Source organism: Ascidiella aspersa, chromosome 1, assembly GCF_963924565.1.
Source record: "Ascidiella aspersa chromosome 1, kaAscAspe10.2, whole genome shotgun sequence".
Lineage (NCBI taxonomy): Eukaryota > Metazoa > Chordata > Ascidiacea > Phlebobranchia > Ascidiidae > Ascidiella > Ascidiella aspersa.
Genome location: NC_139447.1, coordinates 38,473,414 through 38,501,095, shown reverse-complemented (window position 1 = coordinate 38,501,095; position 27,682 = coordinate 38,473,414). Strand labels below are relative to the sequence as shown.

The 27,682-nt window shown below is 35.2% G+C and overlaps 1 protein-coding gene and 1 long non-coding RNA gene across 3 annotated transcripts; both read left to right on the top strand.

Annotated features, from left to right (window-relative positions):
* Positions 1 to 13,935: 13,935 nt before the first annotated feature.
* Positions 13,936 to 16,430, top strand: LOC146170403 (uncharacterized). 2 transcript variants are annotated; one of them, XR_014501037.1, is made up of 4 exons: positions 13,936 to 14,004; positions 15,305 to 15,398; positions 15,707 to 15,763; positions 16,359 to 16,430. It is a non-coding gene; the product is annotated as an uncharacterized LOC146170403 (long non-coding RNA). The 2 variants fall into 2 exon arrangements; XR_014501035.1 differs by having other exon boundaries at positions 15,704 to 15,763.
* A 1,537-nt stretch (positions 16,431 to 17,967) lies between these two features.
* LOC146170402 (NACHT, LRR and PYD domains-containing protein 13-like) lies at positions 17,968 to 25,213 on the top strand. Its single transcript, XM_083388692.1, has 9 exons — positions 17,968 to 19,464; positions 19,536 to 19,697; positions 21,293 to 21,454; positions 21,715 to 21,876; positions 22,137 to 22,298; positions 22,559 to 22,720; positions 22,984 to 23,151; positions 23,526 to 23,684; positions 24,543 to 25,213. Exons 1-9 carry the CDS (start codon positions 17,968 to 17,970, stop codon positions 24,567 to 24,569), a joined length of 2,661 nt encoding a protein of 886 aa, XP_083244818.1. The 3' UTR covers positions 24,570 to 25,213.
* Positions 25,214 to 27,682: the final 2,469 nt, after the last annotated feature.

Below are 27,682 nucleotides of genomic sequence, written 5' to 3'. Positions count from 1 at the left end.
CGAGTCAGTTAAACAAAAACAGGGTTTGACGCTACAGCCTAAGAATCAAACTCTACAGCCTGATAAAACTATTTCTGTAATTAAAATAAGGTAAATTCTGAATATACAACAATCCTCTCATAGGGCTGTCATATAGTTCACTCGCCAAAATATGTGATTTAAAAATATTCTTTGCAGTTAGTGTCCTTAATAGTTCTGAGTTTGCATCGCATGTACACGTCCGACTCAGAACTCAGGTAGTCTTATTTGAATCCAAAGCCTGACCCTAGCAAAATAAATATGCTAAAAAATAAACATACTGAAATAAGGTTGTAGCATATTTGTTTAAATAATTGGTGATTGACTTCCCCAAATAGCCGTAAAAAAAAATGCAATCCTTGCTGAATCCTTTGTAGTCAGCTTTGATTCTACACTTAACATTTAGATTGCCTCCACATGTCGCTACCATGTTTCCTCCACATGTGAATGCACCCAAAGGATTGGAAGCATTTACAACAACAGAACACATAGGTTGGTTTGGTTTGATGGTATCCATGAAATTACAGCATAGTGTTTTCATTTCCTGCATTTTTACGACGAATTCAAAAAAATATGGATTGGTTATATTCACTCATAAGATAAACAATTAAATTTAGTTGACAGACCTCAGTTGAACGTATTGTAAAATATTTTACCCAACCAACCGAGACAACCTGGTCCACAAAAGAAGAAATGTTCTTTTGTTTTCCAGCGGTTGTTCGATTGGTAGCTTCTTTGTACGCAATTACATTAGATTGGAGCCACTCATTTCAAAGGATAAAAATATTTCTGTCACAACGACTGATGGTATTACCCTTCAAAATTTCAATCTTGATGTACGATGTAAGTTTTTTTTTTCTTTATTTTTTTATAGCCTTTGTGGATTAAAAAATACAACTTAGTATTTATAACAACTTATAAACCACGCTGATAAAATATTCATCTACTATACAGCTATACCAACAAAAATATATTCCTAAAAAAAATGCACTCCTTGATTTTTCGTTTAAGTTATTGCAAGTGTCAGCTGATTAAAAAAAGATCAATAATAAAATAGAATTACGATTTTAGTTAAGTGCATGTTATTTGAAAGATGGGTGACTGTTTTTGACTGTGGCAAAAAATCCAATCTTTCAATTCAGATTGTGGAAATATGACATCGGATGGAGTTATCCAGGATGTTCCAGCCAACAAGGGACATGGGAGCAGTCACAAATTTACATGCATGAGTGGATATAGTGGCATGAACCTCCAGCCATACTGTGATTATAATGCTCAATGGTTGGGAACACCTTTGTGTATATTTGGTAAGAAAATAATTCTTCCTTGGTTTAAACAGCTTTTTTATAAACCTAAACAGAATGTTGTCAGCATAAAATGTAAATGCTTGACTTTTTTATTATTGGTTCTTGTGGAGCCATAAGCAGCTAGATTGGGATGATGCAATGATCCATACACTTTAAGAGTTTTAGAAGTGGATTTGACCTTATTCAGACACACATTTTATTAATATTAAACTGGAAAGTCTTGGATTGTTGCTTTTGTTGCATTATATTTTATTTACAACAATTCTCCCTAAAGTGTAGTTGTAGGTGAATGACACTTTATTTATTTTCAGTTAAAATCCCCCTAACCCTTGAAACTCCACCAAATGGATTCTTACCAGGAAGCAACATAACTGCATCAATATCACTTGTGACCAATTCTACAGCTTTTCGCTTTAAATGGTTCATCTCCGAACTTGTAAGCTTGATTCATGCGTCTTTATATTTTAATTTTCTTCTTAAATATTATTATTTTATTTAAGTTTACTTCTAGCCACTGTTTTAACATATTCTTACTTAATCCATTACTTTGCCTGTGTATTTGTGATACCCGGTTAAGCATGCTTAAATGATTATTTTTTCTCTTGTTTTAGGAGGTTGGAGATTGCTCTTGGCATGAATGTTATGAAAATTCAGGAAATGTTTATCAAAGTCAAGTTTTATTGAAGTAAGTAAGCATTTAACATTTGCTTCACTGATGAGTATGTTGTATGTCACTTTAACACCAACTGATTGGTATATGTTGCTTGTTTAACCTGTTGTTGCATCTTTAAACTCCTTAAGCACACCGAACACAAACAATTCATTTACTTTTAACCGTGCAAAAATAATAGAAAATATGTTTACTGTTTGAAATTTATTGTTATTTTCTCTATTGTCTATTTTTAATTTCATGTTATAAATATAAATGTTTTAATTTAAAGCATTGTGAGAAACTTTATCTCAGTTGAGTTATCGATGAGATTCCAAACCAATGCTAGCTCTGCATCGTACAACATAAGTCTTCAAGATTACTACGATTCCTCATCTTTCGGATATTTGGAATTTTCAACTGCAAGTGAGATATTTGTTGTGTTGTTTTTTTCTAACATTTTAGGTTTAATTTTTTACAGAATAATTGTTTATCTTTGTTATCTGTTTAACACGCACTTACAGTTCTTGATTTGTCCTAAATTTATTTACAACTATTTCCGTAATTTAAAATCAAATGATGCTCTAAATCAAAAAAAAGTACATCACTGCCCAATTTCTTGTTTGTTAAGATAGACCAAACATAAGTAATATTCTCAATGTTGTTTTCAACTTACTAGTTTCAAATTGTTTGCAGAACTCAAAACTAGGCAATTTACCGCATTTAGATAACCCAAAAGAATAATTGTACATGAATGCGTTGCATTGTATGTACAATGTACACGCAAGTCACTTGAGCTTTAAAAGTCCACATTGTGCACAAAGGAATCAAAACCCTTTTCCACAAAGTATCAATTATGTTGTGTGTTGTAAGGATGTGGAAATCCGAGCCAAGCTGGTGTGTCAGCAGCCCCAGCAAACAGTGGGTTTGGAGCGAGCCACACATTCACCTGCACCACTGGCTACACAGGGACAGCTACCGGGCTCTCAACCTGCCAAGCTGATGGTACTTGGAGCTTGGAGGGAATACCGACCTGTACAATAGGTATGTCTGGTGTGACAAACAAACATTTCACATGCGTCATACCTTTTGATTTAATCCTACTATTGGATAAATATAAGTCCAATGTGGTTTTATACTATTTTGTTTTAAGAAACCCCTTTTGTTTATTTAAAATCGGTCAATGATCTTTAAAATTTATGTCTTTGTTTATCATTTTTCCCATCGAAAGCAAACCATTGTCCTCGTGTTAACAATGACATCGACAAGGTACAATAAACGTGTCGCGTGTAGCATGTCGCGTGCAGCATGTCGCGTACAGTGCCTCATAAATAAGGATACTCTGCAATATCTAAGCTCGAATTAGTTCATCAATTCTCAACCTTTTTAGTACGTGACCAAAATGAAGCTTTGTAATCAAAACATCCCATTATCAGGTACAAGCTACGAGCTCCCGCACTTAACCCCTCTGAAATTTCAAAATTCGATTACAGGCTGGCAGAATCTTGCCAGCCTTCTGGTGACAAGCATTTTTGGCGAAAATTCTTCGGTTTTTGGTCGCGCCCCTAAACTTAAATGATGTGTTCCCTGAGGAATCTATGAACCTTGCCATGTTTTGGCGATAAACAAGGCTATTAATAATAAAATTTGACAACAAAACGTAACGTCGAAGGCGCAAACAAATTTTGTGACATTAAGTCATTAACAAATACATAAGGGACATGTGAAGGTACAACCTGGGGCCTGGGGGTGTACGTACATGTCTGCTTTTCTTGTTTTAAAGGTGTTACATAGATAAGCTGTTTTCAGGCAAACCTGTGTGAAAACGTGCTGCTCAAAACCAGATTGAAAAAAAAAGTATTCTTTGGATAAATTTCCAATTTATATTCCTCGAAATAATGATATTTATAATAAAATTCAATAGAAATTGTCACAGTTACAGTGCAACATGCCCCATAGTATGCATATTACCTTTGGGATAGATTTGCTGAAAAAAAATGCACAGAAACCTAGCAAAACCAGGCTCAAGTTAGCGCGAAGCGCGAAAATTTTTTGCATTTGCATAATTAAACATCAAAAATATACTTTAGGCATTAGGTGGAGAAGCATAGCCTGCTAATCCTTAATATGCTGATGCAAATGTTATACCTGTACGCTGTACATTTAACAGGAATGGGAAATTCAACTCAATATACAGGAAATCAACTCAATATAGAAGTACTTGCCAATTCAAAGTAAAACTGCCAACACGTAACAATAGTATGATCAAAAGTGTGTACTTTTTAAAATAATAAACAGTCTATATGCCTTACACTGGCTTTTTCTCACTAAACAACGTGCTTCACACTACCGTAACTTTTTTCAAAATGACCCAACAAAATTAATTTCTGCCAATTGTAGTGTGTAATGTTATTCATTATTACATATTTCCGCTTTTCAAAAATATATGTGATTAAATATGTGTGGAAACAACCACAAGGTATTTTGTAAATTGGATGTTGGAAAAAAAATATCGAAAAAAAAGAAACAAATTTTTTTTTTTTTGCCCCAATTTCTTCGGTTTTCTGGCTGATTCTTCGGCCGACATAGTCGCCAAGTCGCCAGCATTCTGCCATACTGTTCGATTATAATTATTGTTTATAAATGTAATATTTATTACTTATGAAGGTTAACAATGTTATACATTAGACATTGATAAATTTATGAAAAATAGTGATAATAAAAGATAACCCCACAACTTATGTGGGCGATAATGTCATTCTTGTTTTTATAAAAACCAAAAAAGCTAAAATATTGAGTTTGAAACCAAATGTTAAAAAATGTGGATAAGCTCGTAAATTTAAACTCGGCCAAAAAGTTGATAATGTTTTGAATAGGCGAACTTTATTTCTTCCTTTACAAAATGTCTGATCCTGGTTTCACTCGGGTTTTTAAACTTTGAGTTTTCTTGTTTATATACATAGCGGAACAGTGATCGACAAGCAGAAACCTGCTGCCAATGGTTTCCCAACGAAAGCAAACCATAGCAAACCATAGCAACCCAAAAAGACTAGACGTAATTTACAAACGTTTTATTTACTTTAGCATAGCCCAAGTACCTTTTCCAGGAAGTTTTACTATAAAATTTTAAAACCTATAAACCTTTGTGGCGGCCATTTCTGCGGGAACGAAATTTCACCGACATATTGCTTTGTTTGATGAGGACAAAGGGACGTTATTTGCCCAGAATTTTTTGGTCGTTTTAAACACTAAAGTAAAATTTACTTCAGTCAGAAAAAACAACAGACAATAATTAATTAGGCAAATGTTAGATGCCATTGATATTTCACAAAATTACCACAAACAGTTTTTAAATATAATATTTGCTTTAAATTGCGAGCTTTTACAAACCCCAAATCAACCCGGTTATGTACTATTTACTTTATTTGAACGTGTTCAATCAATAATGGTAAAAATTTTGTAGATTTTAATCCAGTTCCGCCGAAAGTTTGCGATACGACCACGATACCATCAAGTCCTTCTTACGTATCTCCATCCGCATCTGACTTGATAATTGTGGGAAGCTCTAAAGATCTCACCTGTACTTCTGGTTACATTGGAAGTGCAAGTGCTGTTTGTAACGCTGCTGGTGATACAAGGAGCTGGATGGTCACTAACGGGTGTAAAGGTAGCTACAAGATAATGTTAAGTCTGTTCAACACGACATTTAACGCTACTTTGTACAGCCGTGTGTAGCCAGCCATCGGCTGATTACTGTGTGCATGGAACCAACACAAATGTTACAACAGTAACCGAGGGCTCAGACGTAAACGTAGGATGTTGTAACGGTCAGAGTGGATCAACAATAGCTACTTGTGCAACTCCTGGAAACACTACATTGTCACTGGAATGTTCACAAGGTATATCTGGTTAAGTTGGTGCATTTTGCATTTTGTTTCAAGCTTGTGTGCCCAGTACACTATACAGCCGTGAACACTGTTCTTGGGGTACAAAGAACATGACGTTAGTTGTGAAATCTGTTAGTCAGATTTTACTTTCTACAGCTTTATGCACATTATACTCCAAAACATATTGTAAGTCTGGCTCAGTAGTGCTAATTGCATTCTCATAGACGGCAAACGCCTCCTATCTTGTGGAGACAGTAGTAGGTTTCTAGTTTGCCAAATTTACAATACATGACTGAAACCAGCAATTTCGTTCCTATGTTGTATTCAATAGGCAATGTATGGACTCTATTGTCCAGCACTGCATATTGGAATAGAGTAGTTATAGTTTATTAATCAATAATAATGATATGTGTGTGTGCGTGTGTATATGTTATGTTAGCATGGGCTTTATGGGCTTTTTATTAAATACGCTTTTGCTTTCAGATCTTCTATTTTAACAACAATGGCATTGACACTGAACTGAAGCAAAGAATAAATATTTAAGGTTTCATATTCAAGAAATTTACTAAATGTTACATTGCAAGACATCACACGAAAAAAAATCAAGCTGAAAACTTTATTTTTTGTTGTTTTCGTGATATTTTTGTAACTTTAATGACCGCCTAAACTGCAATGAAGTAAAAACAAAAAGCGAAACGACCTTTGAAATAATGCTTGTTTGTACAAATGTCCGACACTATTGAGGTCTTATATTTTCGATAATTTCCACAATTTAAAACCAATAAATTTGTTTGCGAATCGTGTGTTAGACATCTACAGTGATTTATTTCTCTTGGTAAATGACCGTGTTTGTCTAATTTTAAATAGGGATAAATTGGACTTCATTGTTCTTATCGCCTTTTACTCGCGCTTGTGCTTCTACTTCGTGCATTTGAATTGATTTCATTTCTACTTTGACCTGATGAAGCACGGTTGCGTGAAAGCTTGTTAATAGTTTAAGACAATTGTCTTTGTGTAGTTCCACCTGATGCCTTTAATCCTCTTAGTGCGGCTTTGCTTGTTCTTATTTGATGTTTAACATTTAACTTTTGATTTTTATCTGGATTCTGCTAAACAGTTTTCTGCCATCTAATAATTAATGTTTATCAAACCGTATTAAAACGATTCCAGTTTTAGATCGTCCATAAATGTTATTTTTATCTACTACAAATACAATGTTTTAGTCTATGTATTTTATATTTTACAGTTAAATTGCTATTCTAGATGGTTTGATGTCCCTTAAAACGTTGAGCTAATAAAATGTTTGAAATAAGTGTTGTTTAAATTGTGCCGAATAATACATTTCGATAAACCATTGGCTGACCTTGAAGCAAGTGGGTTAATTATGAGAATCATTAAGTGTTTTGCCTCGTGAATTAACCTTACTACTTCAAGGTAGAGACTGCAATCGTAAAGAAATTGTTCATTGTCTCTGTTTCTAACACACGAACACTCTTATTTGCTTCTCAACTTGTATAAGCGATAGCGTTATATGAATATAGCCCAGTCATGTCTAGTGAATAAACGGAACGGTTGTACCTCGCTGCTTTGCTTGCTGGCTTCTCATGCCAACGAATCAGTGTGGAAACGTATCAGAAATACGAAGCAGCCAGATGAACAATTTCTTTACGAATGCAGTCTGTACGTTGAAAGAGTAAGGTTAGTTCACCGAGGCAAAAGACATTAATGAGAACTCATAATTAACCGACTTGCTTTAATCTCAATATACACCGATGTGGATTCCATGGTGCAGTTACTTGATCCAGGCTGTTGATACCCTAATATGAAGCTTAATGTACAAAAAGGATGCAGCAGGCAACAATACTATTTTTAAACTAGAGTTTTATTTTTTTGTCCAAAAGAAAATTCAATATTTCAGCAGGGGGAGATGACCTGACACCCTATTACCTAATTCCACTGAAACGAAACCAAACAAACCGCCATTTCACGTTAAAATACATATTGTTCGGTTGCTTATATATTTGCATTCAACTAATACAGCATTCCTCCGATTTAAATAAAACAACTTACAGTGCAGCAAAAACACGTCTGGCATATCGTTTCGAGTCAACTAGTATCACAGGAAAAGTCTTGGGGATTAACTATTCAGTGGGTAGGCACTATGCACGAAGCATGCGGGATAGGAAAATATGCCAGGACGTTTTCAAACAGACTTTTCGAGTACACACGCGAAACAAACACAAAAAATATTTATACTAATTTTCGCCATAAATTAAAAAAAAAATTAAGAAATGAACTTTATTCCAGGTTAAACAATATTTTTTGGTTAGTGCAGAAATAAACCTTTCGAAGAAGGCTTTGCGATAATTTTCGTCCCTATTATGCTTAATACAGAGTAGATACAAACGAAACTTCACACGCTGCTTTTGTAAGGCATAGTTTGTCAAAGAACTAAAAAATTTAAGTTTTTAAAATTATAAATTTATCCAAAAGTCCTTATAACGAATCAAACATGTAGGCTAGAGCGAAAATCGGCGCTGGTCTAGAATCCTACCACAACGAAACACCATTTGGATTAGGGTGCGGGTTAGCGTTTGGGTTAAGGTGGGTCAAGTATTATTATTAAACAAAGAATATAATAATACTTGACCCACCCACACCCGAACGCTAACCCGCACCCTAACTCAAATTTTGTGCGTTGATTTTAGAACTGTGGTAGGATTCTAGACCAGCGCCCGAAAATCAATTTAGATGTCAAAAAATTTGAGCATTTAATCACCCGATCCGTCAGAAATCAGTGCATATCTAAGCAAAAAGGTCTATGACAATCAGCGCATCCTAAGGCAGAAAAGTCTAGACTTTTAGACCTTGAGGTCTTGGACAATGCACTGATTGTGAGCCCTATGCAGATTTGGTTTGTGAGCGTTCCCCATCCGTCAGAAATCAGTGCAGTTCTAAGCAAAAAGGTCTACGACAATCAGTGCATTCAAAGGATCAAAAAGTCCGACTTTTAGGTCTTGGACAATGCACTAATTTGCATTAACAAATGTGCATAAGAAGATTAAGTTTAACAATACTTGACCCAACCAAACCCAAACGCTAACCAGCGCCCTAACCCAAATAATGTGCGATAATTTAATAATTATAACGCTTCAGGCCCCAATACCTCAATTTGTGACGTAATAATCTTAAATACAATTGACGAGAAACCATCTTATGCCCATCCGAGTTTGGGCTTTTTTCCCCAGCATTTAAAGAATTATTAAAATAACGCACATTATTTGGGTTAGGATTCGGGTTAGCGTTAGGGTTTAGGTGGGTCAAGTGTTATTAATCCTATCTCATACTTTTTGTTATCTTTTCTGAACTTTTAATGAATATTTTTAATTAATCTACGCCGGGAGTTTACCTAAAGGTCCAAATCAGTGCATTGCCAGGACCTCAAGGTCTAAAAGTCTAGACTTTTCTGCCATTGGATGCCCTGATTGTCGTAGACCTTTTTGCTTAGAAATGCACTGATTTCTAACGGATCGGGTGATTTAATTGTAGAACGAAATTTATTGAGAACGGTAGTAATGTTTTTTAATTTTTTTTTTTTAATTTACAAAGTAATATAGACCAAAGAAATTCTTTGATATTATAGACCGATCTTAATGCAGTGGTAATTTTTTTAATAACGTTCATATGTTTATTTTGGCGGTAAAGTTATCTGCCAGAATCTTTTTTCTTACTAGTCTTTGTTCTTCGTGACAACTTAGTTCCTCTTTTTGCCAATTCGTTTGGTTTCCTATTTGGGCGTTGGATTATTGGCAGATATTTGTCAAAACTATATTGGATAATAATATTATTACTTGACCACACCGAGCCCATACACTAACTCGTACCTTAACCCAGATAATGTTAGGAATATAAACCCTCAGACGAAAATGTGGTAGGATTCAATTTTTAAAAACAAGTGTTATTGCTGGTCGCTGGATAGCATATCGTTTTCAAGTTACGTGCGGATCCAAGACTATGTGCTAAGAAGTTTGACAAACAAGATCTTTAATATACATAAAACTAAAACAATGTGTGATGCATCTTATTGAAATGAACACAACTCTCGTTACTCAAAGGTTAGTGTTTCGTTAAGCCTAATAGTTAGTAGTTAATTTAAGCTCTATAATCTGTTTTTCTCATAACAATAACAACAATTAAATTAAATGGTTAGCATAACATTTCTTTTATTGGTATATGAAAGGTACCGGGCGCTGGTTTAGAATCTACCACAACAAACATTATTTGGTTTAGGGTGCGGGTGGGTCAATACTTGCATCCTAACTCAAATTTTGTGCTTTGATTTCATAACTGGTAGGATTCTTGACCAACGCCAAGGTACAGCACTGACACGAGTGGTCAAATTTGAAATTGCAACAATAAATAATTATGGAAGAATTAGTTTAATAATAATACTTGGCCCAGCCAAACACAAACGCTAACCCAAATAATATTGTGAACCTTCAACTTATAAGTGTTCAAACTAGGGTTCCTCTCCGGGAATGTTTCGACGGGAAATTCCCAGGATTTCCCGCGAATTAACAATCCCGAATCCCGGGAAATTTTTTTTATAATCCCGGGTATTCGGCAACCTAGAAAAACTTGAAAAATATTGCCGTTTTTGTCTAATATAAAGAAAAAATTAGTACCAACCATGTTAATGTCGTTGCCTGAGTTGTTTTATTTGCGCTTACCAGCGAAAAAACCTAATTAAATTTATTCTAACAAAAAAAATGCGTCACAAATAAGGGTCCTGACTCGTATTAAAGAAGGTCTGGAGCTCCTTTAGTTATGAACGTATAAATTAATAAAATGAAACGGTCTTTAAAAGCCGCTTACCACAACGCAAATTATTTGGGTTAGAATGCGGGTTAGCGTTTGGGTGAGGGTTGGTCAAGCGGTATTATTAATAATAAACATAATAATACTTGACCCACCCTCACCCAAACGCTAACCCGCACCTTAATCCAAACAATATGCGTTGTGGTATGCAGTATTTCTTTCTTTTGTTTTTTTGGATAACTTTCTACGTACATAAGTGAAAGAACGCCCATAAATGAGCTTAATTAAATGTTTGAAGCTAAAATAAAAAAAATACCAACCTCAAAATGACGTGATTTTATGTATAATTTTTTCGTCGGGATCCCTGGATTCCCGGGAAGTTTCATTTTTCAATCCCGTTTCCCGGGAGTGAAAAAATCCGGGAAAAATAGGAACCCTAGTTCAAACCTTCATATGGAACCCAGGTTGGAAAAGCCTTGTTTAACTTGAAATGTTTTAGTCGTTTCAGTCAATTTTTTTATGGCTCACTTTCGACAAAGAAAAAAAACAGAATTGGAACATCAAATTTTTACAACTATTAGATATACCCAGTATGGCAGAATGCTGGCGACTTGGCGACCATGTCGGCCGAAGAATCAGCCAGAAAACCGAAGAAATTGGTGCAAAAAAAATTTAAGTTAAAAAAAAAATTGAAAAAAAAAATTTTTTATATTGCATCACATATATTTTTGAAAAGCAGAAATATGCAATAAGTAATAACATTACACACTACAATTGGCAGAAATTAATTTTGTTGTGTCATTTTGAAAAAAGTTACGTTAGTGTGAAGCACGTTCTTTAGTGAGAAAAAGCCAGTGAAGGCATATAGACTGTTTATTATTTTAAAAAGTACACACTTTTGATCATACAATTGTTACATGTTGGCAGTTTTACTTTGAACTGGCAAGTACTTCTATATTGAATTGATTTCCTGTATATTGAGTTGAATTCCCCATTCCTGTTAAATGTACAGGTATAACATTCGCATCGGCATATTAAGGATGTACCAGGCTATGCTTCTCCCCCTAAGGCCTAAAGTATATTTTTGTTTGTTTAATTACGCAAATGCAAAAAAATTTAAAACCTTGGCATGGTTTTGCTAGGTTTATGTGTCATTGTTTTCAACAAATATATCCCAAAGGTAATATATATGCATACTATGGGGTATGTTGCACTGTGACTGTGACAATTTCTATTAAATTTTATTATAAATATCATTATTTTGAGCAGACATGTACGTACACCCCCAGGCCCCAGGTTGTACCTTAACTTGTCGCTTATGGATTTGTTAATGACTTAATCTCACAAAATTTTTGCGCCTTAGGCAATATAGCGGAACCATACTATATACCCTGGTTTAATCATAGGCGCCGAACGTGGGTGTGCAGGGCGTTTTTTGTTGCCCTGAATTTCTTGCAGGGCGTCAAAAGGCCCTTTAATTCAACTAAGTTTTGTGTGCAATTATTGTGCACTCCACTTCTGTGAACCATATATTAAAACTAGCGCAATGTACAATGCTAGTAGCACAAACGTGGTTCACTAACAGTATTTTTGAAAGTTCGGCGCCTCTGGGTATAATATAGTATAACCGCCCTATACCCCCCTGGCAAAATATACAGAAAACGCACACCTTGTCTAGTTTTAATTTGTTAACTTTTTTCCTGTATGGATGACAGTGACAGTAGCATATTAGTGCAACTATGTCATTTTTGCAAACAGTATATTGCGGACGTCCACAACATGGGCAGAATTGATTTAAACTGCTTTAAAAGGCTACCTGAGGTAGTTATGGATATAGATGTGTTTCAACCTTTTTTTGTGGTGTCCTGAATACTGAGCCTTAACGTAAAGCTTTTGGCGCTTACTGAACTTTTTTATTAATGAACAAAACATATTTCAAATAACATAAATAAATTTGAATTTAAATAATAATTATGTTTTTTTCTAAGATTTTGAAAGATGTCTCAATTTTCTAAGATTTTACAGATAATCTGCTCGGAACCAATCTCGTTCAATCTTAACCATGTGAACTAATGCAGTTTGCAACCCAACCGAAATAAGTGACAATCCAATTTTATATTATTTTTGACCACGTAGGTTAAGAAACAAATGCTTAAATGTTTAGTTTGTGTATTCAGAACCAAGCTCCTCAAAATATCCCACCTCCAGGGACCATGATAGTAATTTCTCCTATATTAAACAGCTGGATGTAAGGAGCAAAAAAAATGCGGAAATCAACTCAAAGAAAACGACCAAGAACCCAGAAATCTGGCAAAAGTGACGGAGTAAAGAAGGCTAGAAGATAAAGGAAGATTAATTCCGGTAGAGAATGTAACTCAATAATTTTCAAACATGTGGAAAAATGTTTTTTACGAAGCGGCCTTGATAATTATTCTCGTCTAACTACAACCTACAGCCATTATCTTAAAATTTATTCAAAATGTTCAAAAAATGATACCTACCTCTGTATGGGCTTTGATATTCTTTGATTTTGTTAGCCCGAACCATCCCTATTTGATTAATATAAAAATGTTACTTTGTGGGAGTTTATTGAATAACATGAAAAATATGCCAAATTTAAAACTTCCAGCTACAAATATAAATGTATAACAAAACGTTTTGAGCAAATAAAGAAAAATTTATTGGTGTTTATATTTAGTGACACGTTTTTGTGAAATGCTAGCTACTTCTATATGTCTTTATTCATTCTTGGTCTAACTGCAGCTTCCAAGCATAATGCTCCAAAGTTTTTAAACACATTTTCATTAGTTTAAATTTATTGCTTAAGTTGTTAAAATCAGTGTTGTGTGTAAACTCTTGTACTAATGAATAGGATCAAGCTCTGATGAAGATATTTCGTCTTGTGGCTCCGATGATAATCCCTCCACCAGTCAACATCCGGATGCAAGGAGCAAGAAAAAGGGGGGTTCCCCACCAAGCAATCGCCCAAGAACAAGTTCCAAGAAACTAGCAAAAGCTGCCAGAGCAAAGGAAAGCAACCAAAAAGAAAAGGGTAAGTTGTTAATAATTAAATTCCCAACAAGTACAATCTATTTTGCCTTAACTAGGCGGGTCAAATGAATTTCTCACAAAATTCCCTAGGAATGTTATCAAACACATTAATTTGCATCTTTCAAAGTTGTGCCAATAATCTTCACCAAGGAGTAATGTATTACGGTATTTTATCCTAAAGCTTTAGTTAATTGACGCAGGAAGGGTCAAGAATAACAGCGATGAAAGCGACCAATCACAAGACGAGGAAGAATCGGAAAAACCCGGAACCTCAGTGAGTTTAGATGCTGATGCAACTTTACTATATTTCTGTTGCAAATCAAAATATTTATAAAATAGTAAAACCATAAGTTTTTTGTTCAGGGAGTAGGAGGCTTAATGAATTTCTGTCTATACCAGTGGTTGTTAACCTTTTCTAAAATTTAACTAGCAGTCCACTGGCAACGTTTTAGGTGATTCCAGTTAAAATCATAACACGGTCCAGTTGAAATGATAAACAAAATCAGCTGAACTTATTTCAAGAAAATTGACTGAAACACACTACAAACATAACATATATTAGCACACAAAAATAGCACTTTGTATAATTTAATGGTTTATATTTTGTCGAATAAAACTTACTAAATACAGACAAGTCTTTGACTGTAACTGAAGGATGGACTTAAGTTATATTGCGTCCAATAGCCAAGTCACAATTATTCTCCTTTCTTTATTATCTTTGGCACTCGCTTTTCAACTCATAGCTTAATGGGAGACTGGCCGTTTCGGCCATCTCTTTCTTACTGCTATATGTGCACACTGTTCATGGTTGATATAGAGCAGGGGTCGGCAATCTACAGCCCTGGGGCCGGATCCGGCCGGCCGCCTATTTGACAAACTAGACACGAGTTCATTTCACATACTTTTTGACTATTTTAACTACGTAATTACGAAAAATTTTCACAATTCGCGCGAATAACTTACTATTCAACTGGTCCGTTATGTAATGTTTGATGCTGTCTTTTGAACTATAGATCAGCACATTTTTACCATTCCGGCATGGAATGCTGACATGTTATAATTTTTAACAATGTCATAAACACTTTACTTTTTTGTATGTTTAAAGTGGCATAGGTTACTTTTATTCATTTAGCTGTGCTAATATCCAGTTGATTCATTGGCACCTGGTTTAGACATGTGTTCAACAGCATAGTGCCGGAAAAGAGTGGCTTTGTCGTTCTTTTTTCTTTTATGGTTTTCAATTCCACAGAGGTACAACCTTTTATATTGTTGATATAAAAAAACATTTTCCATTTTATTTTTAGCATCAAGTAAAAGCATTATTAACTTAGCTTTTTTTTGGCAGTCCCTTGTAAACCGTTTCGCGAGCCCCTCGAGAACTGCTGACTTAGGTTGAAAACCACTGCTCTATACTATTTGTCACTGGCCTTATTAGTTTAATTTTTTGCAAAATCCAAGCAAAAAATGATAATATGTTATGACCATTTGAAACAAGTAAATATTGAAAGTTGATCAGTTGATTTGCCATAGCCACAAAGTTTTGTTTGGAACATAGAATACTTATTGCTTTCCAGGCAAAATACTATGTCAAAATTTATCGACATCCTCACCACCAAGATCGACGTCAGTCTTTTGATTTTTGTGAGGTGGAAAGAATGGAACAAGAAGGTTGGTTTAATCATTTTCTGGAAAATCTTTAAGATTAACTAATTTAGCAGATATATGCAGTTGATATAGGTACAACTACTTAAAAGACAGAGTGCAGTAAACTGTTTATCTTATCCCCCACAATAAACTTGCATTAAAAGTGGGTCACAAACTGAAAAAGGTTGGAAAGCAGTGGTGTAAACCATTTTCTTTGCTGTGGTGTCAGACGTTACACTCAGCGAGTCAGTTTGTTTTGCTGGCGTTGGACTCTGCACTCACATATGCACTCACATAAAAAACTTAACTGTGATCATGTTGTTGTTTAGCAGACCCACCGCATCAAAATGTGCATTCCAATCCCGGGCAAGTCACAATGCAAGCAGGAGGTAATTGTTGTTGCTGGTTAGCTGGTATATTATTTTTTATAAAAATAAAAAAATTTTCATTTTATTTTTCACGGTGATTCTGAATATACCTTTAGTTTTTCTCTAGCACATTTTGAAGATTTAAATTTAAACTTCCAGAAAAAACACAATTGAAAACAATGCACAGCAATGATACATGGTCATTAAAAAAACCTGACATACAGCTTTTTTTACACATGGCTTAGGTCAATACATAGAACTTCTGTCAGATAATTTGAAATATTCCCCCTTCCAAAATCCTTGGTGACAGGATTTCATAGCTTAAATGTATTTTTTGTTCGTCACTAACTGCACCAAGGTATATTGGAAATAAGTTAAAGTGCTGGAATGTAGTTTGAGCGACATGCATCTATATGTTAGGCAGATCATCAACACCCACCAGAAAAGAATGCAATGTGCTTTTTTCTAAAAATGTTTAGTAGTTGTAGTTTCAAGTTTAAAAAAAATAAATTTACACTCTGGAATTCAATAAAAGAAACCTGTTGAAACCATGAAATAAAGTGTTGCTACTCACCCAACTGACAATACTTCTCAGTAAGTTGAATGTTTTATGCAGACTCTGCCCAGCAGGCCGGGGGAGATATCATAAATACTGAAAAAACTTACAATCCTGTTAATATCATGAGTAAGTAGTGTTTTAAAATAACTGTACTGACTACAAAGCTAAAACAGTTATAAAAATACATAGGAGTTAATGCTTCTAAATATATTAAACACTCTATTTTATGACCTAATGATTATTATGGGTTGTAGAAAGGTGTAAAAAATCTATTCATATGTAACTTTTTTTTCAATTAAATCCTTACTGACTTTAAGACAGTTATGGTAGTTTTATTTGATCCAAAACGCCCAGCCAAGAATCAGAAAAGGATGAAGCGCTGATTTCGCAATGCATTTGGCATTCTAAACATAAATATATGATGGTTTAATGTGAAATAATCCAAAATTTCGACACTGATTTTAACGTAATTATAAAAATCTCTTGGAAGCACCCAGTTTGAGAAGCACTGGAGTTAGTGTTTGTCAAATTATTTGTAAATATCCAATTTATTCAACCCTTTAGATATTTTGCTACAAAACATCAATATAACTGGTTCTAATGTTGACAATCAAAAAAACATCACCAACATAGAGCAGCAAATAACCGACAATTACCCAGCAACTACATCAAGCAAATCTTCTAACACAGACCAACCCATTCCTACCAACTGTAAGTGTTTGGTGTTTGTTTAAAGTTGAAAACATTATCAAATTTATACGTTTAAAAAAAAAACTAGAAACAAATGTTTTTGCTTTTAAACAACTACTAAATAAAACAATTAGTTTATCCAAACTAAGATATCAGACTCCTAAGGGGTTCCCAACCTTTTAACACCGTGGGCCCCCTTTGAAAATGTTTGGAAATCAATGGCCCATTATTTTTTTCAACTTTTCGAAAAAATTAGAAAACGTTATGCACGGGGTTGAGTTTAGCAAAGCTTGAAACGCTCGCCACAATAGAATTTAAATGTAAGTTACGTTACGCTTTGCTCAGCTCAGTGCAGCTGTAGTGTAAAAGGGCCTTACTCATAATTATTATAATGATTCATAATGCCTCCGGAAAGGCTTACCGAATTCAGTCGACCTAATCAGGAATTTCGTGCAAGACCAGGCTAGAAAAACAACTAGCTTGTGGTGAGGTTCGAATCACAATCTTGGTCATACAGGGACCGTCGATCTTCTAACTAAGCCACATAGTCTCATAGAGGAGGGAGTCAAGACACGACCCTAGCAGTATCAAATGCTGCATCCTGTTCGTACATACAATATTATTAAACCAAAGTTTATCATTTTACTTGTTTTTTTTAGGTGTAACTGAAGATATTAGAAAATTACTGTTGACTGCAGCGCAAAGGGTTTGTGGATTCCACAACATTCCTACATTTATTAAACAAAATATAAAAATATTACCTCTGAAGATAACTGATAAAATTACACGAAAAATCGATAAGAAGGAAAGGGAAAAACAACCAGAATACACAGATGAAGACGGACATTACAACAGACATGATGATTACGCAAAGATCAGCTTGGAGGAAGACAACAATGTCACTTGTGAACAAGTATTCTCAGCAGCAAAAAAATCTGCCGAAAATCTGACTTTCAATATGTCTGAAGATGCGAAAATGGACTTTTTAGAAAAACAAAGTAATGTAGTTGCTCTCATTGGGCAGCCAGGAATAGGAAAAACTACACTTTCCAAAGATATGACTAATAAAGCAATTTTCGAAGAACTGCATAATGTACCCAAAGTCACTTGGGTGTTTTACATTGTTGTCAAAGAATTAGAATTCAAGAAGGATGTGACTTTGGTAGAGTTCTTGTTGAGCAATGCACTGGACTCCGCAGCCATCACAAAGATTAGGGATCTAGGGTATAGGGAAAAAGAAATTTTCGATTTACTTAATTGTGATTCAGTGTTTATTGTATTTGATGGCTTGGATGAGGCTGATACAGATTGGGAGGCAGTCAAATTTAGAAAACATAGTGCATTGGAAAAGCAGAACCCCCTTCAACTCTTGCTTGGTCTAATGAAGGGAGAATGGATACCTCTTGCTAAAAAACTGTTCACCTCAAGACAACGTCATTTTTTGGAAATTGAATTCGGGTTTTGTCGTCCATTTGTTGTTGAGGTTTTGGGATTAAGTAAAAATTCTCAGATTGCTCTTTGCAAGCAAATTTGTCTAGATAAAAGTGAAGAAGCTTTGGCCTTTCTGGAATGCAACCAAGATGTAGCACTTTCATGCTACGTTCCTGCAAAATGCATTTTTATTTGTTTTGTCATCTACAAAAAGCTTCTGAATAACGAAGAAAAAGAGCTTCACTTTATCTCACTTACTGATCTTTATGTAGAAGGCTTGGGTCATTACATAAAGTTCGGTTTGGTTAAGCATTCCAAAAAAGTTGGAGGTATTTTAGAAAAAATTTGTAAGTTGGCATGGAATGGGTTAATCAAGCGGAAGATTGTGTTTGACCAATCAGATCTTGCGGATGTAAAGATAGATAAAGTAACTTTTCAGGACATTCTTTCTTCTTTTGTTATTGAAGACCCTAATACAACGGTGATATTGAACTATTCGAAGCGCTGCAGTTTTTCGCACCTAATTTGGCTGGAACTGTTTGCATCTATTTATTTTATGCTAATTTCAACTGACAAAGAATTTCAATCTGGCTTGAAAAATATCACCACAAGTAGATGGGAAGTTGTGGCTAAATTCTCATTTGGTCTTTGCAATGAAACTGTCAGAGACAAAGCTGTGGGTTATTTAACTCATGAGGGATCGGATCTACCTCCAGATGTCAACAAATGGAAACAGAAAAAGATAAAACCTAAACAACTAATCATAAACAAACTGCAAAAACTGAAAAGTTTGAAGTGCCCCAAAGCGATTTTAAGCTGTCTGCATGAAACTGATGACAAAGATATGAGCAACAGTGTTTGTAAATTCTTTAAACAAGAACTTCGATTAACTGGAAATATTCTGCCTGCTGACATTGCAAACATTGCTTACATTCTAAACATTTCTTCAACCAAACATAGCTTAAATATTGGTCTGTCTTGTACGTTTTGTCATGGAAGCATATTTATGCTAGCAGGTATATTTCCAGCAAACAGATTTCAGGTTAGTGTTTGAAAAGTGTGTAACAACACATATATTCCAAAACCGATACTTCAGTTTCATCTCACCAACAGATCAAATTACTCGATCTTAGCTACCACAAAGTTGATGATGAGAGTGCTTGTGCATTATCCGCTGCCATCCACAAATTTGAGGAGTTGAAACTTTGGGGTTGTGAGCTTTCAAATGTTGCGATGCAAACGTTGGCCGAGTCAACAAAGGAACTTGAAAACGCGGTATGTAACATTCCACGCATGTGTTGTTCGCATTTAATTAATTATATTTAAACAAGTACAGGTTAGCTGTATGTTCAAACATAACGTGATATTGCAAATTGCCGCTTATTTTGCAGTTGTAATTGATTTACATCGCCAGACTTAAACCTATTAAACTTATTAAACCTAGGCGACCCCGGGTTGGAATTAAACTGTTTAATACACTAAAGTCTATTTAACCTGTTCAGGAAACTTCACCATGATATTGCATAGATAGATAGATATGTGATTTATTTGGAACATCAAAAACCAAAAAATGAAAGTGGTCAAAATCAAAACGTTTGGAATATTTGACATTCCCAGGAGACAGCGATAGACCGTAAGGTTCATCGAGTCAGCTGTCTCCTGGTTTGGATTTAATTCGAGAAAACTGTAAAATTAAATGCAAAATTTAAATTACATACATTATATACATTGCTTACATTACATACATACATAATTACATACATTATTTTCTTTACATACAATACGTTACAATACAACACAATACATACATTACATATAATACTTATAATACATAATATACAACACATATAATACATAGAATACATATAATACTTATAATACAACACATATAATACATAGAATACATATAATACATAGAATACTTATACATAATACATATAATACATACAACACATATAATCCATACATTACCTACAATAGCATAATAGGGATTAAGAGGTTACAGCTTTTTTTAAATTGGACCTTCCACGCTCGCGTCTTTTACATTTGTAATCTTATAATTTCAGACTGTTTATTGTGTCTTTGTGTCCCGAACTACGAACTTTTATGTGATGTTGCTAAAAAAATAACCATACTTTTTTCAGTTGTTAATGTTTTTGATCTCCCATTCTCATTTTTGGCCATCTGTTACAACATTAGACTTCATAAAAATTTACATGGACACAAAACAACACAATATACTATACAATATACTAGGCTAGGGTTATCCAATATTGTGGGATCAGAGCCGATACCGGATGCCAATCGGTAGTATCGCTACTCATTCGATACTTGGGTCAACCAGTGATGATCCAAAACCAAATTTATGTAGGTATTTTAGCCATGTTTTGCCGCACAATACTCAATTTTGACCAACCCTTAAAATTAAATGTTAGCCTTGTGGTACCGCATAGGAAAATTTTTTGGGATCTTCATTGGTCGAACATTATAATGACGTCATTGGGTGGAATGGAGATACTTTTTGTCTAACTCTTAAATGTAGGTTATCGGTATAGGATTAACATGTTAAGTATCGTACATTCCTTTATGATACTTTAGTATTTAAGAGTCCCCAACTTATTGAATAGTTTAATTTTGCTTAACTACGCACAAAAAATTTGGATTTGGAAAATTATCCCGCTTATTGCAGCGGTAATTCTTTTAATCCTCTGGGACAGCGCCAGTAGTCCAAGAATTAATTTATCCAAGTTTAAGGCTATGTGTCACTAAACTAGTAAATAGACCAAAAATATCTGAAAAATATTTAACCTTGGAGGCGTCGGGTATTTCATTAAGGATTTATTAAACCCAAAGTTTCATCTCACCCACAGATCAAATTACTCGATCTTAGCGACAACAAAGTTGATGATGAGAGTGCTCGTGCAATATCTGCTGCCATCCACAATTTTGAGAAGCTGAAACTTAATAGTTGTGAGCTTTCAAACGCTGCGATGCAAACCATGGCCAAGTCAATCAAAAAACTAAAACAACCGGTTTGTGACATACGAGTCGTGTGTTGTTTGCATTTAATTATGTTTAAACATGTACGAGATGGCTGTATATTCCAATGTAAAGTGATTTTGCAAATTGTTGCGCATTTTGCAGATGTTAAATGATTTACATCGCCAGAAGAAAGCTAGTAGCCTTTACCAGTTAGGACTAGCGTGGTTATAAATTATTACTCTATTAAACCTGGGCAGCGCCGGATATTTCATCTAGTGTTTATTAAATCCAAGTTTCATTTCACCTACAGATCAAATCACTCGATCTTAGCTGGAACAAAGTTGATGATGAGAGTGCTCGTGCATTATCTGCTGCCATCCACAATATTGAGGAGCTCAAACTTTATAATTGTGAGCTTTCAAAAGCTGCGATACAAACATTCGCCAAGTCAATTGAGGAACTAAAACAAACGGTTTGTGACATACGAGTTAGTGTTGTTTGCATTTAACTATTTTTAAACATGTACGAGATGGCTGTATATTCCAATGTAAAGTGATTTTGCAAATTGTTGCGCATTTTGCAGATGTTAAATGATTTACATCGCCAGAAGAAAGCTAGTAGCCTTTACCAGTTAGGACTAGCGTGGTTATAAATTATTACTCTATTAAACCTGGGCAGCGCCGGGTATTTCATTTAGGATTTATTAAACCCAAAGTTTCATCTCACCCACAGATCAAATTACTCGATCTTAGCTGGAACAAAGTTGATGATAAGAGTGCTCGTGCATTATCTGCTGCCATCCACAATATTGAGGAGCTCAAACTTTATAATTGTGAGCTTTCAAAAGCTGCGATACAAACATTCGCCAAGTCAATTGAGGAACTAAAACAAACGGTTTGTGACATACGAGTCCTGTGTTGTTTGCATTTAACTATTTTTAAACATGTACGAGATAGCTGTATATTCCAATGTAAAGTGATTTTGCAAATTGTTGCGCATTTTGCAGATGTTAAATGATTTACATCGCCAGAAGAAAGCTAGTAGCCTTTACCAGTTAGGACTAGCGTGGTTATAAATTATTACTCTATTAAACCTGGGCAGCGCCGGATATTTCATCTAGTGTTTATTAAATCCAAGTTTCATCTCACCTACAGATCAAATCACTGGATCTTAGCTGTAACAAAGTTGATGATGAGAGTGCTTGTGCATTATCTGCTGCCATCCACAATATTCAGGAGCTGAAACTTACTGATTGTAAGCTTTCAAATGCTGCGATACAAACATTCGCCAAGTCAATTGAGGAACTAAAACAACCGGTTTGTGACATACGAGTCCTGTGTTGTTCGCATTTAATTATGTTTAAACATGAACGAGATAGCTGTATGTTGTAATATAAAGTGATTTTGCAATTTGTAGCGCATTTTGCAGTTGTAATTGATTAACATCGCCAAAAGAAAGCTAGTACTCCATACTAAACCTAGGCAACCCCGGGTTAGAATTGAACTGGTTAATACTCTATTGAACCTGCGCAGCGCCGAGTATTTCATCTAGTCTTAATTAACACAAAGTTTCATCTCAGCCACAGATGAAATTACTCAATCTTAGCTACAACAAAGTTGATGATGAGAATGCTCGTGCAATATCTGCTGCCATCCACAATATTCAGGAGCTGGAACTTAATGGTTGTAAGCTTTCAAATGCTGCGATGCAAACGTTGGCCAAGTCAATCAAGGAACTAAAACAACCGGTTTGTGGCATGAGAGTCGTGTGTTGCCATGTATATAATTACTTCCTGCTTGTCATGTAATGTCACTCTAGCAGATAAAATAAAATACTCTACATTTGCTTTGATAAAAATTACCAACCCAAGGCTCATCAGACCTTGATTGTTCGTCATCGCAAAATAGATGTTTGAAAACATCAAACTGCAAATCCAAAAAGTATTGTACAAACTGCATTGTAGCTCGCAAGCTTATCTGTTTTCGGCCTATTTTATAAATTCATCTAGCATTAATCGCTGATGAATTTATAAAATAGGCCGAAAACAGACCGTCTAACCCACAAGCAAATAAACGATCGAAAAGGTGTAATTCTAACAAGTTTTGTTTTGTTTGTATCTAGATGAAGCGGCTGAATCTGCGATGGAATGAATTCGATGAAACAATCGCCACCTCACTCGCTCACTGCTTGCACAATATCGAATTGTTGAATATTGCGAATAAGGTTTCAGAGAGCAGCAAAAACATTCTCAAGTCAAAACTACGGGAACTCAACTTACCCGTGAGAACAAGTTTGTTTCAACTTTTGTTGATAACTTAACAATCTGCAAATCGCTTTGCCGCTACTGTGGAGTCGTTTAAATTCTGTGAAAAAGCAATACCAAAAAACACTTTTTTTTCTTTTGTTATGCGATTTTTAACTGGGGTCCATGGATCCCTTTGGGGTACGTGAACTAATTTTAGGGGTCCTCGAAGTTTTTTAAATGTTTGATCTGGTAAAAAGGTGTTAAAATTGCTCCAATAGGCAATGTTAATAAAAATATCACACCCCAACCACTTTTTTGGATAATGTCTAATTTTTTGTTTATTTGGCGCGTGAAGACAAATTCCACTTAAGACTTAAACAATTTATTTTAAGTCTAAAAAATAATTAATAGTTTTCAGCTATAAATGCTATAACGCGTGCTATTATGTGTTTTATATAGGTGATTCATTGATTTCACAGAAGTTTTATTTTGCCTAAATAGTGGTCTTAACATTTTTGATAAAACCTAACATTTTAAAAAAACCTTAACATTTTTTAAATTTAAACAACCCCAAGTCTGCCAGGCACGACTCAGTTTGAATTCGCTTTTCCATCTTTGTGTAAAGTCGTTTAAATATCGGAAAATATTTGCATCAAATGAAGTAATTGTCGTCGTTTACCTGTAAGTTTCAGGAGATATCTTTTGTAACATTCAGTTTGTGATTAACGACGTATTAACCCAATCATTCTGGTGTTTTCTCCTATTTGCCTTTAGATTTTTTTGAACTAAGAAATGCTTGACACAAACTGCTTTTAAGCTTAGGTCAAAATGTCACCCACTATTATCATTGTAATAAACTTTCGAAATCCACTGACACGATTTTATTGTTGCAGGAGGAAAGAGTCGTCTTCGGTAAATAGAATCCCGAGTGTTCCACATTTCACTCATTGCTGTCAACAGTTCAATCTACCTTGTTTCAATATCAATCATTTTCTCAACATATTTTTTAGTTATTTTAACAGAAATTCAATGACCATGTTGAACTTCTTGTTTCATAAAACTTATTAATCCAAGTCACAATTTTCATGTACCTTGATTTCTGTTCGATGTTAAACTTCTTGTTTATGCACTCTATGACGTGTAGCCGTAGGGGAAGCCCCTACAAGTACTTCCCCGTAATATTCAAAACGTCACGTGTTTCACTGTAGTCGACGTAATATCGTTCTTCAATTCCCCTTTCGTTTAAACTTTTTTATTCCGTTTTCTGTTGTTTTTAGTGCGCCAATTTTTTACGTGGTTTGTATTTTTATGTTATTTTTGGTAATGATTTTATTTACGCTCTTTATATTTTTTAACGATGTTTTTATTAGAAATCATGTTGATTTCTAAATACTTTTTTACTTTTTATGTTTAACAAATGTCTGTCCTGTGGGCCACGATCACTCATCGTTTTTATGCAACGCATTGCTTTGCCTTATTGCCATCTCGCTTTTCCTTTAATAACGCCAAAACTGCACTGGTCGCTTCTTTCCTTTCTGCCACGTCATCGCGTGACGTCACTCCCCACGGTCGTGCTGAGTCACTTGTTGTGTTTTGCTGCGTCATGGTTATTTTTTTTTTAATAAACGGATTTTAAAATTACTTTGTTCAATTGGTGAACTTTAAACTGTCCACAATGTATATTAGATAGTTGCACTAAAGGTTAATTTATTCCAGAGGTCTTAATTAATTGAAACGTTAAACTTGATTCTTAACCTATAAGTTTTATGAATAATGTGTGAGAGATTCGGTGGGAAACCACCTTCAGCCCCTACTATAAGACCAAGAGGGAAAGACCCCAGTTCAAGAACCACTGGTAGATTACATTGTGACTTCCAATGTATTTGCATGAGGCGCCTTTAGCCAGCGACCGACTGAGCTGAAATGCCGCTAGACTTGCTCCATAGCGTCACCGCGTGCTTGAGGTCACTCGCGCAAACAAAATAAAATATATATATAAAGTAGATTCATGGTTGTGATTGGACAGAGTAGGTGCGGCAAGCGATATTCCATAGCAATGGTGATTAGTGGAAACAACAAGACACTTCGTGTTTTCACAAGAAACCCACAATTTTGCTCTTCGAGTAAATGCTTGTTACGTCGCGCATCTGCGGAGGTTATCGCCCTGCACACCTTACGTTAGTTCAGGTCTCTATTTTGCCTTGTTTAAGTTGTCTGTTGCGTCACACTCAAAGCTTCGTAAGAGGCGTTTAGCCACGTCGACCGTTCCAGCAGGAGTCCCGAGGTCGTGAGTTCAAATCTCACCGCGGGCAAGCTCGTCAAATGCACATGCACCCAGTGCGACTTACCGTGAAAACTTGCTGACGTTCTCGAGCAGGCTGATGATGCTTTCTAGTTGACCCAAGCCTAGTTCTGCTGCAGTAATAAGTCCAGCACCCTGCAACGAGGAAGCAAACTTTGTGGGCAAATACTTAGCACGTGAAGCTGCGACTCATCAAGTGGTTCGCGAACTTTCACCCACTGAAGCGTCTTCATCACTTGTTCGCAGACCGACAACGACTGTGCAAACCATTTCTTCACAAAACTAACCAAAGCCTCCCAGATAATTGCGATAATTGGAAGATATTTTTGTTGCTTGTATCAGGCCAGCCAGGCAAATGCTCAGTTTTATCGGTTAACGAAAGCTCACATTGTGTAGCACGCTATAATCACCAACCATCGTTTAGTGGGGTTATGATGAGTCAGATATTGCAAAGAATGAGCTTTGATCATTATTTTGAGTCATTTTTCAGTTTTATCTTTGTAAATTAAGGAAATATGTGGGCGGCTAAAGTGAGCTTATCGTTTGATATCGTGCGCAAATTTGCATCTGAGATCTTAGTCTAATTACATTAAAGGAGATTGCGACATGTTTAAAGCGAACTTATATTTCTCCAGTATGTTTTTCAGGCTTACTATCACCACTGGTTGAAGTAGTTAACATGAAACACGAGAGACGATAACTGTCAGAAAGTTGGGTGCAACTATAAATGTTAAAAACCTTTTCACCCAGAACACTTAGTGCAAAGTATGACTTAAAATCAAGGCTGCGGAGGAGGATTTGTGACTCAACTTTATTGTCTAGCACTCAGGGTTGTTTTAAACGGACTTCCGCAGCCCTCCTTTAAACTTCGTGGTCTACTAATAATTTTAAAAGGTAAAAGTGACTTTAGCCGTAAATATTTGGAACTAAAGTTCAATAATTAAAAGTAGGTTGTTTAGTGACTTAAAAGTTCTGAAATAATAAAAACTTAACGTTATAAGCCTAACACGTTTTCAGATTTCAACATTATTACACAAGTCTTATTGTTCCAGAACAGCGCTAACGTTATGCTTATGAGCTCGCCAAGTTGTGACAGTTTATGAGCTCGCCAAATTACAGTCTGTTGTTACAGTCTTGCTCGCAAATAAATCCAGGCTATTTTTTCTTATCATGATTTAAATAAAACTCCATGCGGCCATAACCACTTTTAAATTGTATTTTTATTAGCAAATTTTGTCGCGGTTCGCACGTTTTTGTTTCAATCTTAGGGAATATTACATTTTTTAACATACTGTCCGCCGATATAGTGAATATTATTTGGCTAGTGCGGTTAAACTTAAAAGTGTAATATTTAATTTAAGTTGTAAAGCTTGCTGCTAGAAGCTAAACTTACACATTTTGGGTAGGGCTTATTTTTCACGTCGACTTTGGGATCGTTTAAAATCCGCCACACCCGTCCGTTGTCCGAAGTGATTTTGGTAATCTTAATGAACCGCTTATCTCTTTAGAAATACCGAGAAGTTATCAATCATTTTCATGAAAGCATAAATCTAAATAAACAGTTCTTCGTTAAATAGGATTATAATGTTTAAATCAGGGCTGCCCATCTGTGGGTCGTGCAAGTGTTTTAGGGGTGCCGATTAGGCAGACATTAACTGCACTAATGCATGCAGAACAGCAGACAACTAAAATATTTTGTTTATCGCTGTAAAATGTAAAGGTTGTCGATCA

Excerpts from the sequence above, each read along its gene's own strand:
- LOC146170402 (XM_083388692.1), top strand. The coding sequence starts at position 17,968 with ATGGACTTTTTAGAAAAACAAAGTAATGTAGTTGCTCTCATTGGGCAG. Across the intron at positions 19,465-19,535 it reads TTCCAGCAAACAGATTTCAG|ATCAAATTACTCGATCTTAG; the intron begins GTTAGTGTTTGA and ends TCTCACCAACAG. Across the intron at positions 23,152-23,525 it reads TCAAGGAACTAAAACAACCG|ATGAAGCGGCTGAATCTGCG; the intron begins GTTTGTGGCATG and ends GTTTGTATCTAG.